Source organism: Lagopus leucura, unplaced genomic scaffold, assembly GCF_019238085.1.
Source record: "Lagopus leucura isolate 7727_CA_CO unplaced genomic scaffold, USGS_WTPT01 Super-Scaffold_760, whole genome shotgun sequence".
Lineage (NCBI taxonomy): Eukaryota > Metazoa > Chordata > Aves > Galliformes > Phasianidae > Lagopus > Lagopus leucura.
The window spans coordinates 6398589-6412871 of record NW_024962257.1 but is presented as its reverse complement, the minus strand read 5'-3'; the positions used below and the strand labels follow the sequence as shown (position 1 = coordinate 6412871).

Genomic DNA, 14283 nt, shown 5'->3' with positions numbered 1-14283 from the left:
GAACGCGGCCCCGAACGGGGGTTCCGGGAGCGCTGTCGGTCCGACGGCCTTCGGGCGGCGCCTCCGCGTGCCCCCCGCTGACCTTTGACCCCGCGCCCCCATGAACCTGAGCCTAACGAGTTACTAGGCGAGGCGGCGGGGCCGCCCAACGGGCTCGGATGACCACCCGCTGCCGGCCAACCGCGGCGCGTGGGGGGCGAGGCCGCAAGGAGGGTGCCCAGTAAGAGCGGACGGAGGCGGCCGCGCGGAGAGGCGGGGAAAGGTTCGGGAGGCCGGTTCTGTCCAATGGGAGCGAGGGCCGGGCGGAGCGCGGCCAATGGGAGCGGCGGGGGGGGGCGGGCATCGCTCCGAAGCGCGGTGAGGCGGCCATGGCGGCGACGGGCGGGCGGCAGTGCCGGCGGCTGGAGGGCGAGACGGCCCGGGCTGTGCTGGCCAACGTCGACACGCTGCTGTTCGACTGCGACGGCGTGCTGTGGCGCGGCGAGGCGGCGCTGAGCGGCGCGCCGACAGCCCTGAGCCGTTTGGCGGCGGCGGGCAAGCGGCTGTGCTACGTGACCAACAACAGCAGCCGCACGCGGGTCGCTTACACCGAGAAGCTGCGGCGCCTCGGCTTCCCGCCCGCCGAGCCCCGCCACGTTTTCGGCTCGGCCTTCTGCGCCGCCCGCTACCTCCGCCAGGCCCTGCCGCCCGGCGCCTCCGCCTACGTGCTGGGCAGCCCCGCGCTCGCCGCCGAGCTGGAGGCCGCCGGGATCCCGCACTTCGGGCCCGGCCCCGCCGACCTGCCCGGCCCCGCGCCCGCAGACTGGGCCCAGGCGCCGCTGGAGCCGGCGGTGCGCGCCGTGCTGGTGGGCTTCGACGAGCACTTCAGCTACGCCAAGCTGTGCCAGGCGCTGCGCTACCTCCTGCGCGGCCCCGACTGCCTCCTCGTCGGCACCAACCGCGACCACCGCCTGCCGCTGGAGGGCGGCTCCGCCATCCCCGGTACCGGGCGCGGGGATCGGGGTGGGGGGTGGCGCCCGGACGGAGAGAGCCGCTCCTGTCTGCGGCTTTGCTTTGGGGCGGCGGCTCCTCGCCGTGCTTCTTGGTCTGGTTGTTGAGTGTTCCTGCGGGGAGCCATGCGTTGGACTCGATGATCCGTACGGGTCCCTTCCAGCCCGGGCTGTTTTGTGATTTATTTTCTTACGGGCGTGGCGGTCCCTGCTTTATTTCGGTGCGAGTTGTCCCTCCCCTCCTAGCAGGCTTTCAATTACTGGGAGCCAAGTCCTGAAGCCCTCTGTGCAAACCTGGGTTTTTGAAGTACCCCACATGATTTTAACCGGGTGCCATCTCCTGCGGGTGCTGAGAGTCCTTTGCAGTCCTTAATCGATATTTCTCCTCACCAGGGACCGGTTGCCTGGTAAAAGCCGTGGAGACAGCAGCAGAGCGCGAGGCTTTCATCGTCGGGAAGCCCAGCCGTTATATATTTGACTGCGTGGCCAGCGAGTTTGACATCGACCCTGCACGCACCATCATGGTGGGGGATCGGCTGGACACGGACATCCTCATGGGCAACACCTGCGGCCTCACCACCCTGCTGACACTCACCGGGGTCAGCACGCTGGAGGAAGTGAGAGGGCACCAGGAGAGTGACTGCCCTGCCCGGCAGAGCCTGGTGCCTGATTACTATGTTGATAGCATAGCCGACCTTCTTCCGGCACTCGAGCATTAATAGAGCAGAACGCTGGCAGTCTTGGGAGCCGTACCCCGAGGAGGGCCCCAATTAATCATCTCGTGACAGTAACGTACTTGCTATGATACCACCTGAAATTAGCAGCCCTTAGCATTTTAACCCTTTTGTCCTCTTGGTATGATTTTGTTTACATCTCGGTCTTTTAAAATGCACTTTGAAACAAAGAGGGCATTATGGTGTCACCCAAGTCTTGTGGGTTTGGAGTTTTTTTTGTTTGTTTGTTTGTTTTTTTTAAATGATAAGCAACACGTATAGCCAAACATTTGTGATACTCAGTGTCATGTTGTCCTCTGGACTGAGTTGGTGAAAGCAGAGCCAATAGAGCTGAGGAAGAGAACCCAGCAACTTGCAGCATGTCCTCCTGGACAGACTGTGGCTCAGTCTGACTTATTCAGGGAAATGACTTTTGGAGTGTCTAGTAACTTAGCAGCTGTGCTTGGAAATGCTTGCAGTGGCTGACAGAATTAGTATTTGGCCTTTGGATTGATTTATTTTTTTTTCCAGATTGGGTCTGTTCTGCAGTATGGCCCACTCTACGTGTGACTTAGGAACTGAAAATGGTCTCCTTTATGTGGCCGTTACAAATTGCACTTGTAATGCAGATTAGGGTGATTCCACATGCAAAATACGAGTGGTGTCTTCTGTATACTGTAGTTGTCCGGGTGTTGGGTGTATGTGTAAAGTACATGTACATACAAGAACTACCCTAATCCTAACTCTATATCAGAATATATTTAAAATATAAATTTAAGTATAGTATATGATAATATATCTTCTTTCCCAGAAGGGAAGCTATGAGGAATGTACTTCACTGATCACAAAAGTTTTAACTCTCATTAGCTTATGCATTTGGTAATGCAGAAAATATGTAACCATATAGGACTGTCCTTCACTCCTGCTGTCCCCAGCAGTAACTGGATTGATCAGACTCCAGGTTCGCTCCCGTTCTTCCCTCAGTGAGTCACAGCTCAGTCTACATCTGTTGAACCCCCCATTCCAACTCTCCACTGAAATAAACCTGGAAGAGAACCAACTATACATGACGACAGCACGTGCTTCCTTTAAATAGCTAAATTTAATATCTTCCTTGTGTGGCTGGTGTGGGGGCCTGGCACAAGCTGCTTGGCTGAAGAGTTTGCTTGCTCAGGTAATGATTTTATTTTGATCCCTAGGTAGCTTTTGTGTGATGCATAGCTCAGGCTATGGGACAGATTTTTATGCAGGCTAACTTGAAGGCTACGGTTCCAAGCTTTTGTATTGCAGAATCAAGTGAAAAATTATATATGCAAATAATGTTATTTTATGTATAGATTCAACTGTTGTTAGTTAAATTTAAGCACTGACCTTCCTTCATTTCCCATTGTTGGGTTGAATAGCTCTGGCTGTATCAATGCCATTTCCCTCCACTCAGACACTAGAAATGAGTAGATTTACCACCTTGTTGGTACAGCAATAACTGTGCAGCCCATATTGTCTTTCATTGTTATGAAAGTATTAGCTGGATCTTGTAAAAGACTTCCATAATTCAGAGTTGTGTAAGGAAGCACAAATAACCTCTTCCCTGTTCTCGTCTCTATCCAAGAAGGCTTGCAAAAGTCAGGAAAACTTTCATGTTACCTGGGTTACACAGAAATGGACATTGTGGGTTTACTGCAGGTAGGATCCGACTCGATGTGTTCTTCAGTTCACTTCCTGCATTTGGTGCTTCTAATTTCAGAATATGTCAAGTAAACCAGTACATGCCAGGTGAGGTGTTCAGCCTCTTGGTGCAGCACGCTGTCCCTGTTGAGCACTGTTCACTGTACAACCCATACCTCGATTCCCTTATGCTGAAATGTATTCTTGAAGGTGTCAGTTGTGCTTCAGAACTCTGTATCAACTTCCCAACAGTTTTTAAGCCTCTACTTCAGTTCACATTAAACTTGCAAACCTGCTTTTCCCTTGCATTGTCTTATTTTGTAGTCTCTTTTGTGTGCTCTGGTGGAAATTCTGGGAGTTAAGGAGATGTTTGTGTTGACTGTCTCTGCTCCTTATGTAGAGTATCAGTGAATAAAGCCAGCCCTCCAGTACATAGCTTCTGTTTGAGTGCCTGGAGCTGTATGGGACTCTTAGCATTGGCTTGAATCACATTTGTTCAGCACAGAGCTGAATGATTCCTCTTCATGCTGATGTTTTCACCACGTTTTGTAGATATTGTTTCATTCCTGTGCCTTAGATTAGGCATGGTATAAACTTCTTTGCTGCCTGGACATGGAAAGTCTCAGTATGGGGATCATGCTGTTTCTGTGTTGCAATTTGGGGTGCTAAGCTTTGCAGCAGAAGCTTTGCAGCAGAAGCAGCTGGTGGACTGCAGTGGGAGGTCTGCTTTGTGTCTTCTCTAACATCTCCATTTGCAGAAGAACTGGTGGTCAGACTGTTTCAGCATCGTTCCTGTTTGCATCAGAGAAAACAGCAGCACAGGACACCAAGTGTCTGAGATGGCTGGTTGGGACACGCTGACCTAGTGTTTGATTGCACCTGAGCAGTCACGTCCCCCAGAAGCAGCGTGCTAGGAGATTGTGCTGCTCTCTTCTCAAATAGGCTTTGACTTGCAGAAGGAAGCACAGAAAGCACGAGCAGAAGGGAGTGCATGGCTGTTGCTGCAGTGGTGAGAAGCTCAGGGCTAAGTCCTCTTGACTGTGACCCACCCTGGGCCATGCTTTTAAGGTGTCCAAAAGCTGTCATCCCGTTCAGTGCCACACGGAGGAGTTCTGTTGGGATTTCCCTTGCCTCCTTGGCTTTGGTTATTCATAGAATCATAGAATGGCTTGGATTGAAAGGGACCTCAAGGATCATCAAGCTCCAACCGCCCTGCTTCAGGCAGGGCTGCCAACGTCCACATTTAATACTAGACCAGGTATTCCTGGCTGGCAGCTCAGAAATACCAACCTCTCACAGGAGTTTCTGAACTGCCCAGGGAAACTGATCTGAGCTGGGAGCTCTTGTGAGGTATTTCCCATCACAGAAGTGTGTTTGCATGAGCACAGCTCATGTGATGGTGACTTTGCAGCTCATGTCTGGGATCAAGGCAAGTAAAGAATCGTATATGGAACACAAATGTGTGTGCAGCCAAGGCTTGCAGTGCAGCAGTCTGCAGGATAAACAGTTGGCTTCAGCCCATGGGGATCTGGCAGCACAGAGTTCATGCTGAAATATAGAAATAACTGATGACAAGGGCAGGCTGCCACTTTTCTCTATTCATTTTATCTCTTAATGAGACTCACCCAGTCCTGCTACTGGGGACTGCCAGCAGGGAGGCCCTGCACAAAGCCCTCAATTATGTTCCACCTGCATGCCTCCAGCTGGCTCACAAGGTAAGCAGGAAGAGTGCTTCTCTACCACTGACAGTATAACTCTGCACCCCTGGCTGTCCCCCCTCCTTCCTCCTCTCCCCTGGCTGCAGCTCTAAGGTTTCATCCTCCTCGCAGGTCTGAGCTGAAGAGCACCTGGCTGGAACTCCTTTGGCAACAAGGATCGCGCATTCACGTTTTGCAGGTGTGTGCTTAAGTTTCCTGAGCACGTTTGGAGCTCAAGATCATGCCCAGTCTGTGCATCAGCAGGACGCAGAGCTGCAGGAGCAAGGTTGTCATCTGAAGTGGAGGATGGAGGGTGGGAACAGCCCCAGCGACGCTGTCTCTGCAGTGAGTATCCCTGGTCCCTAAAGGATCACACAGGGCTCTCGTTCAGTGCTTGCTCAGTAACTATGCCTCTTCTCAGGGAGCTGAGTGTCTGCCTGCCCCTGTGCTCATTCGCTGGTTTCCCACTTGGGGGAAATCTGCTGGCTGTTGAGAATCTCCCCATTACTGTGGGCTTTGAGGCACAATTGCATTTGGATTGATGAGCCTCCAGCTGTGCACAGCTCTAACTTGATTACTGCTCGCTGCTGTCCTGGTGGAATATATCTGGGAATCACACAGTGCTGAGAACGATCAGTTGCAGGCATGGAGGCTGCAGAGCCCATATATGGGCCCGCAACAAATCTAACCCTGCAAATTGACTGAATTTCTCTGTTCTTCGGAGTATTTAAACTTCTTTTCTTTTTAAAAGCACAGTTGTGGTTTGCTGAAAGCACATTTCTTCCGCTTTGTAAAAATGATTTTGTGTGCCATTAAGTTAAATGGTTTAAATATAAAAATTAAAGTGATTCTTATACCAAGACATGGGAAGTGCTAGCATGACCACCAAGCTGTTTTGCTTCAAGTAACTGCTTGCTTTGCATCACTCTGTCTGTGGCCACGTCCTCCTCCAGCCTCCTGCAGGGTTTTTGGGTGCTGTGCATTCCTGGCTGCTGGGATGCTGTTTTGCCAGCATGGCACAACACACAGCAGGACCTAAATCACGTCCTGGGGGCTGAAGGCAGCCTTAGCACAGGGCTGTGCTGCAAAACTGCAGTTCTGCTCTCAAGCAACCCCAGCTGATTGCACAGTGATTTCTTTTGTGAGCAAGGAATTGTGTTTTGAATTTGGGAAGGATAAAAGCGGCAGAAGCTTTAATTTTAATTCCTGTTCTTTCCCTGTTTTCCTTGGCTCCTAGGGCAGGAGGCTTGCAGCACGATTCACAAACCCTCCCAGGACATTCTGGATCATCTTGTCCATCACATTGCTTTTTGCAGCTGTTGGCATCAGCGTTGGGGGGATTCTTGGCTTCTCCCACAGCTCTGCCCAGGTAAGGATCTCACCCAGGGCAGAGAGCTTCCTCCTGCCCACAGCCCACTCTGTGTCTGGCAGCTCCTGCAGCCTGCAGAGCGCTGCGAGCAGCAAGCTGAGCAGCTGCTGCTCACCCTGCAGCATTGCTGCCAGGAACCATTGCTTAAATTAGAGGAACTTCCACGCTTCATTTGTAAACCTAGACCCAAGCTGGCATTTTGCTAAGCACGCAGCTCCCAGCATGTTGCTGTATTTGCTAATGGACTCTGCCAGGCAGTATAGAACAGCAAAAGATTCAGGGTGGGTATGCAGGATGGTGTATGTGGGTGCTGAACATCTGATGGCACCACTGCCCTCTCTCTGTGCCAGGCTGGACCACAGCTCAGCCGGATCACACTGCACGGAGAGCAGGACGTGCCGAGGAACCAAACAGCCACGGTTGATGTGTCCAGGAGCACTGTCACCTATTACATCACCTCACGGAGTAACCGCAGTGCCATTGTGCTGTACGACAGCCAGCATGTGAGTGTGCTGCGTCGCGTCCTGCTGCTGGGGTCTGGGTGCAAAGCAGGAAAGCACAACCTGCTGCTGTTCTGTCTGCATCCCCAGCACCGTGCAGAGCTGCAGGATCACATTGGAGATAAGCAGCCACAGTCTGCTCGGGATGCACTGGGCACAGCATGGCCACAGCAGTTGATGCTTTGTTAGGGGGGAAATAATGCTCCTGGGCAGCACTGCTTGCTGTAGTAAGACACATCTGTCTCACAGGGCTACGTGTGCTACAGACCTGCAGAGCAGCATGCCTGCTACCTGCGCACAATGGACCCTGAGGACCGTGAAACCGCACAGGTGATGCTGAGTGCAACTGAGCAGAGGGTGAGCGATGGGCAGCACGAGTTGCTTGGGCAGAAGTGGGGACTTGCACAGAGCCCTGGCATGCTGACTGCCCTCCCTGCCAAGGACAGTGCCTTTTGGGCAATGCTTTGATTCCCACAGGGCTCTGAGGAAGGATGCAGACAGCTCCCAGTGTTGTTGAGAGCCCATCTGTGAGAAAGAGCAGAGCTGCGGGTTGGGGAAGGGGGCTATGTCCCACAGATGTGAATAGCAGAACTTTCACAGAACCCAATCCCACTGTATTTGGTTACCTGCTCAAAATTCTGGGGAAAAGGAAACAAAAAGGTTTTGTTAGCAGTGTGCAGGGAAGAAAATTGGAGTCGATCACGTATACAGACCCTCTGAGCAAACTGCTAATGGATGCATGGAGGGGGCAGAGCTCCTGTTTCAAGCAGCCAGATGCCTGCTTTGTGCCCCTGCCAGCTGCTCCCTTTCCTCAGACCAGGACTGCCCCAACCCAGCCGGGACAGAGAAACATAGGAACTGCCAGCTCTGAGTTCTAAAAGGGATGGATGGGGACGGAAGCAGCTGCCAGAAACTGGGGCTCCTTAATGAGTGCTTTCGCTTAATGTGAGGCACTTTTTGGGTGAGTTGGAAGTGGGAGCCGGGCTGGGGCTGAAGGAGCAATTAGGAGCTTGGGGGACATAACAGGGCTTTTTTTTTTTTTTTTTTCCAGGGTGACAAACTGCTACTCCGGAATAACCAGACCAAGTACTACAGGGAGTTCCTGGGCATTGTGGCAGGGAAACAAGTGGACCCCAACGGCCTGGGTGAGGCCATCCAAGCTCTCTGTGAGCAGACGTCCATCTTCTGGGTCCAGAGAGCAGATGGTAAGCTGCATCTCCTTTTGCAGAAGAGGAAAGCACCTTTGGTTGAGGACCTCAATAAGAGCAGGGCTGTGCTGCACAAAAGTGAATGGGCTGCCAAGGCAGGGACAGGTGACCTCTGCTTCAAAATCAGGCCATTGTTCAGCCATTGCTGAACTGCTGGCTCACACCCACAACCCGCAGTGAGATGCAGTGCTGCTTGGAGGCTCTGCGCCCCTTCCCTGAGCAGCACGGCTCTGGCTCTCAGCGATGCTGTTGGCTTAACACCTGTCACCTTCACTTTCCCTAGAGGCAATCTGCAGCTCTCACCCTGGCCTTTCTCCTGCTTTAACGAGAAAGGTCATTCCCTGAGGCATTCCACGAGTTTGGCTCTCTGGAGACTCATAGCTACAGGGCTGCAAAAGCATTCCTCTCACCATGTTTCTTGTCCTCGCTCATTTGGCAGGTCCAGGGAAGCAGCGGTTGATCTACCTTTGCATTGACATATGTTTTCCAAGCAATATTTGTGTGTCTATCTGCTTCTATTACCTTCCTGATTAAGCCCTGCAGCCACAGATGCCCTCTCACTGCTCTACATACTTGAACTGTATTCCTGAAAAGCCTCTGATTTCAGCAAGGAAGGTAACATCTACAACACTGCCTAAAAGCTTCCTACTGATTTCATGCTGCCGTTCAGGAGAATTTAGGTAAAGCAACTCTGCTCAGCGCTGTTGGTACAGAACTTTATTTGCCACTGCAACCCAGGGCTGCATCTTGTATGTAGGCAGTAGATCTAGACAGAGGAACCACATGGAGTAGCTTGTGTTTTGTGGCCACGTGCCCTGTTCAATACTGGGTTGTTATACTTGCTGGGGGTGGTGGTTTTCTAAGAGAGCAGATCTCCAAGAAAGTCTGTGAAATACATATTTGAATAAAGGGACTGCAAAACAAGAAAGCAGCCGCCTTTCCTCTCTGTTCAGCCCATTCCATCATTTAGAAAGGCTGATTTTTTCCACAAAAATCACAAGGCTGTCAACAGCAGAAGCCGCAGGGATGTCTCCAGCAGCTGCTCTGCACCCAGCTCCCCTCAGTGGCACTGTGCCTCCCATTCCCTTTTGTCCCAGCAGCCTCCCTGGGAGGCCAAACACGTTTCAGTAATGGTCTGCCTGAAGCTGAAGTCTGGTGTTGCTCCAGGCAGCTGCCAGAGTGAGTCCTCTCCACCAGGGGAATGGGGATGGCTATAAGCACATCTCAGGGTCCAGAGAGGGTGCTGGCTGTTTTCAGACAAGGGAAAACAAGCAGAGGTCCTTTTGTTCCAATACAATCGTTATCCCAACACGCTGTCATTGAAAGCAAGACAGACGACTGCTTTTTGGTGCCCACTGTATTCTCTCTTGATCTCTCCAGTCTCCACACACCACAGTCTGGCCAAGTTATCTGAAGAGGCTGGAACAGAATGAGAAAAGAGGAGGGAGAGATATTGTTACACTTCAAGTTTTTTGTTTTTTTTTTTCTTAGAAGAAATACTGTCCTCTTGCTTCATTCAACAGTTATGAGCATTGATGGTGACAGGCAAGGGAGCTGTGCAGAGCAAGAAACCTGGTGTTTCTGTATTGGGATTTTCAGTAATTCAGAGAGAAATTATAACGTTTTGAAAGAGCTATTGTACTGCAAATGCTGCAAGCAGCATGTCTACCAGGTGAAATGAACTGCACAAGAGGATCATCTCTCCAGTTTTAACAGAGCATCTGTTGCCTCCTATTATAGCACAGGCTGAAAGCTGAAGGGATTTCATACAGTGCAGTGGGCGTGAGACTGGGTGCTCTAACAGAGGAGTCTTCTTTTCTTACATACACGGGTGCTCTAGGGTTTGGCAGTGTTCCACCAAGAGAACCTGCTAGGTCCTGTGTCACCATCCAGCATTGCCCCACCAGGCTGCAGGCAGGAAAGGAGGGTCTCACCTGTGACAATGTACTGTGAGTCTCCAGAGAAAGCACAGTCCCACATCCAGCCACGAGAGGTTTCCCCTGGGTTATTGCTCTTAATGCTCAGCTCTGTCATCAAAGAGAAGTTTGAAGTCCTCCAGATCTTACATGTCTGATCTGCAGAACAGGTAGCCAAGAGCCTGCAAGGATAAGATAGGCACAGGTAATCTTATTAGTCATGCTGTACATTTAAAGGCCTCATTAATGCAGGCCTGGAACAATAATGAACTGAAGCCCTGTGTACTTAGTAATCAGATTTCTTTACCCCGTATCATCTGCCTTACGAGATTCAAGCTGAACTGATCTGGTGGAGGAGCACACTCACGTGGAGTCGGGGCTGAATTTGCACTGCAGGGCGTAGCGGTTGTGCGCTGGGATTTTGGTCTTGGGGATCAGCTGGGTTACCTCCTCTCCGATGCCACCTGTCAGGTTCCACACGTAGCAGTTTCCCTGGGAGGAGATGCGAGGTCTGTGGCTGGCTTTGTGGCCCTCAGCCAAAAGCAGCCCAGACTCTGCGTCCCATCACAGCAGAGCAAAACTCTGTAGTGCATGGAAACTGGCTGCTCTGCCCCACAAGAACAACCCAGAACTGTAAATCCCATCCCATGCCCAAGCTCACCGAGCTGTTAACAGCTGCCATGTAGCTGGCATCAGGGTCAATGTGCACAGAGTTCACGGAGACTTCAGGCTCTGGAATCAGCTGCTCATTGTGGTCTGTTTTCAGGTCCCAGATGTGAATGGCCCCACTCTGGTCACCCACAATTAGCTCAGCCTGCAAGAAAACAGTGACTGTGTCCCTCTGGGAAGAACCTCCCAAACAGCAGCCTTGGAGCCGAGGTCCAGAATCAGCCCATCCAGCACCAGAGCCCTGCTCTGCTTTAAAGCACTGGGGTCCCCTTCCAATGGACTACTCCATAGCAGAGCTGGGCCTCTGCTTGCTGCTGGGAATAGTTTCAAAGCTCCTGCTCGTAGGCAAACTGCAGCCTGCTGAGCTTCCCATGCGCTGACAGCAAACCAGGCATCAGTCTTACCTTGCACTGTGCAAAAAGGCTGTTTAACTTAACAGAAGCGTTTGCTAATTTTATAAACCCCACTGCAGAGAACAGGTGCCTGGTTTCCAGAACTGTTGTTTGGAGCAGAAGCTAAACAACATCAGCAAAGGCCAAATGATTTACAGCATGTCTGAGCAGAGAGCATGAGGATGTAGCTTGGCCAGTAAACAGCTGAAGCACTCAAGAGCATACAGATAACTAAAGAACACAAGCCTAAGTGGGTTTTTCTCTCTCTCCCCTGCTCCAGGAGCCAGCTGAAGGGCAGCAGCTCTGGCTCCAATCCCTGCTGCTCAGAGCAGCAGACAATGCTGGCAGCTCTCCATTAAAACCAGGACGTTTTATCGACAGACTTACACTGTCCATAATTTTAGCAGAATCCCTAGAGGAGATCAGGTCATCAGGTGCAGCTAATCCTGTACCTGTGACCAACGGCTTGCTTCTGGGGAAGACAATCATCCCTTGATATATTTAGCTGACCGTGTAGTGCAGAGGCATCTCCTGGGCATCTCCTACTCCACTCTTAGCAGCAGTTGCAAGAACAATTCTAACATTGCCATGGCTTTACCCAGGCCATGAGAAATCCCTCCGAGAGTCATCAGCTCCGCAGCATGAATTGCACAGACAGGACGGAGTTATCTGATTAAATACTGCCACCTCTGGGCTAACTAACTGTTCTGTTCACAAGCCATTGCTCCTTCAGTAACACAGCCATAGTGATTATTTTGCATGCATGATTTATGTACAATATTTGTTTTAATGCAACACATTCTGAGTCCTATGGTGCTGCAGCAGCAACATTTGGCTGAAGTCCGTTCCAAATGACCAATCTCACATTTAGTGCAGAACTCAGCATTCTGAGCTTTTATAAAAATCAAAAGCAAAGAAACATTCCTATTATTCATTTTTTAAAAAGGTTTGCTTTGAGAAAAAAAACAACCTTATGCTGCTTTGTCTGCAGCTCCCACCCTGCAGTACCATGGATACAAAATGGACCACATGCATTACAAACACTGCAATGATACGCATCGATTTTCACCACCATGCCCACTAATGCATCCCCACCACCCCCATTAGCTTCATTTCCTTAGCCTGAGCGACCTCTCTGACAGCTTCTGAACTGAGTGGTGGATCTCCAGCAAACCCTGAAGACACCACAGACCTAAATGGGGCTCTTGGCCTCTGCTTTTTTCTGCTGGCAGTGCTATCCCCTCTCATGCCACCTGCTGCCCTCCCATCACATCTGGTTTTATTCATGAGATGGTCTCAAAGGGATGAGAGTGGGACGAGAGGCACTGCGCTGTCTCCGTCCAACAGCCAGCAGGTTAATTAGCACAAACAAGCTCAGCAAAGTCCCATGGCTGCAGCACGCGTGCAGAATGAGCCGGACACAAGCCAGGGACATCTGCTGGCTGCCAGCCCTACTCGGGGATGTTTGCTCCCTGACAGGGGTAGGGACACACTCTACCTGCACCAAGCCTGGTCATGCAGCAGCCGCTCTGCAAGGGAGCAGATGGACGTGCAGCTGGAGCTGCTGCTGCTGATCCTGCAAAGCCACCAAGAGCTGAGTTCACGCAACCAAGACCATCAGCCTTCCCATGGGCTCAGTAATGCTTCAGACTCCCAAGCATTTAGCGAGCATCACGTTTTCCAGGAAAGACAGTGACAAATGCGTACCTGGTTGGGGTGCAGGCAGACGCAGTTAATGGGAGCATTCACTTGGAAGATCCGCTGGCACTGCAGGTTACGAGACCTGCAACAAGAAGACACTGAATGAGCCCACATGAGCCTGCAGAGGATCGTCCCCTTCCAGCAAGCCCTGTCCTCACCTGAGGTCCCATATCCGTGCCATGCAGTCCTCCCCACCCGTGTACATCCAGCGGCCGTCCTCGTGGAAGCCGACGGAGGTGATATTCTTGCTCACACCGTCGTAGTTGATGACGGGGTTGGGGTTGTTGGAGTTGAGGTCGTACATGCGGATGTGTTGGTACCCTGCGGCGGCAAACGGGGCTCAGCGGTGCGGGGGGTACCAGTGACCCCCAGCACCCCGGGGCTCACCTGCAGCCGCAATCATGCTGCGGTCGGGCGTGATCTCCAGGGCGTTCACCTGCTGCCGGCGGTGCTAAGGGCAGCAGCGGGACCCCACAGCAGGAATCCCTTGTCACACAAACACTCCCTCTCCCATCACACAGAGATCCCACTGCAGCACCACGACCACCCAAACCGGGCCCCTGTCTCAAGCCGGGACCCTCCCGTGTCACACCCTAACCCCGTGTCACACCGGACTCCCCCCTCCCCAGGTACGTCCCCTCCCTCGCGCCCGCCCCGTGGCAGGATACGGAGTCCTGGTGCTGCACGGTGCGGGTGCAGATGCCGCTGTGCGCCTGCCAGAAGCGCACCGTGTGGTCGTACCCCGCGGTGGCCAGAATGACGGGATCGCTGCCCACCGTGCCCTGTGCCGGGTTCATGGCGGCGGCGCCGCGAGGAGCCGCTCAGGGCTCCCGGCCCGGTGGCGGCCGGCGCGGAGGGCACGGGAGGCTCTGCGCATGCGCCAGGCAGCCGGCGGCCGCTTTGCGCGAGCGCGGGGCACTTTTCCTCAGGGCGCAGGCGCGCGATCGGTGACGTAAGAAGGAGCATGCGCAGAGAGCCGAGCGGTGAGCGCTATGCGCAGGGCGCGGGGGGGTTGAGGCGGGACTGCGGGGTGTAGTCAGCAGTGAGTTACCTGCTCAGCGCTGCCGCCAGGGGGCGCTGTGCTGGAAACGGCCTCGTCGCACCGAGCAGAATGGAGGGAGGGTGGCGGCTGTATGGGGATGCGGAGCACCGGGATGCGGGGTGGGGGCACGCGGGGCGCACGCAGGAAGCACACGGGGCACACACGGGGCACACGTCTCGGGGCCGGCAGGGCTCTGAGCCAGCGCGGAGTCGGGCCCCGCCGTGCCGGTGCCGGTGCAGCGGTGCTGTCGGGCCCTTTAAGGGCGGCAGCGGCGGCCGTGGGGCAGTGCTCGTACCCGCGGCCGTGCTCGCGCCCGAGGGCTGCCCGCCCGGTACCGCACCTACCGGTAAGGGGCGCGCTCCGGGGACTGGGGCTGTCCGGTGGGTACCAGGGATGCCATGTGGGCACCGCACCGGGAGGCG

General features: G+C 53.2%; 3 protein-coding genes across 5 annotated transcripts; 2 read left to right on the top strand and 1 right to left on the bottom strand.

Moving 5' to 3' along the window:
* Nucleotides 1-368: 368 nt before the first annotated feature.
* Nucleotides 369-3673, top strand: LOC122176001 (phosphoglycolate phosphatase). Its single transcript, XM_042864110.1, has 2 exons — nt 369-981; nt 1383-3673. The coding sequence occupies exons 1-2, from the start codon at nt 369-371 to the stop codon at nt 1706-1708; spliced, it is 939 nt and encodes a 312-aa protein (XP_042720044.1). The 3' UTR covers nt 1709-3673.
* Nucleotides 3674-5082: 1409 nt separating this feature from the next.
* BRICD5 (BRICHOS domain containing 5) lies at nt 5083-9045 on the top strand. Its single transcript, XM_042864779.1, has 6 exons — nt 5083-5409; nt 6302-6433; nt 6784-6936; nt 7183-7290; nt 7985-8138; nt 8581-9045. The coding sequence occupies exons 1-6, from the start codon at nt 5371-5373 to the stop codon at nt 8673-8675; spliced, it is 681 nt and encodes a 226-aa protein (XP_042720713.1). The 5' UTR covers nt 5083-5370; the 3' UTR covers nt 8676-9045.
* Nucleotides 8844-13662, bottom strand: MLST8 (MTOR associated protein, LST8 homolog). Of its 3 annotated transcripts, XM_042864776.1 has the most exons (8): nt 13488-13662; nt 13207-13258; nt 12978-13140; nt 12826-12901; nt 10719-10871; nt 10425-10549; nt 10076-10239; nt 8844-9560 (listed from the first exon to the last, which is right to left on the bottom strand). In XM_042864776.1, the coding sequence occupies exons 1-8, from the start codon at nt 13614-13616 to the stop codon at nt 9442-9444; spliced, it is 981 nt and encodes a 326-aa protein (XP_042720710.1). In that variant the 5' UTR covers nt 13617-13662; the 3' UTR covers nt 8844-9441. The 3 variants fall into 3 exon arrangements, with proteins under 3 accessions (XP_042720710.1, XP_042720712.1, XP_042720711.1); XM_042864778.1 differs by lacking the exon at nt 13207-13258 and having other exon boundaries at nt 13561-13620; XM_042864777.1 differs by lacking the exon at nt 13207-13258 and having other exon boundaries at nt 13548-13619.
* Between the last annotated feature and the right edge of the window lie 621 nt (nt 13663-14283).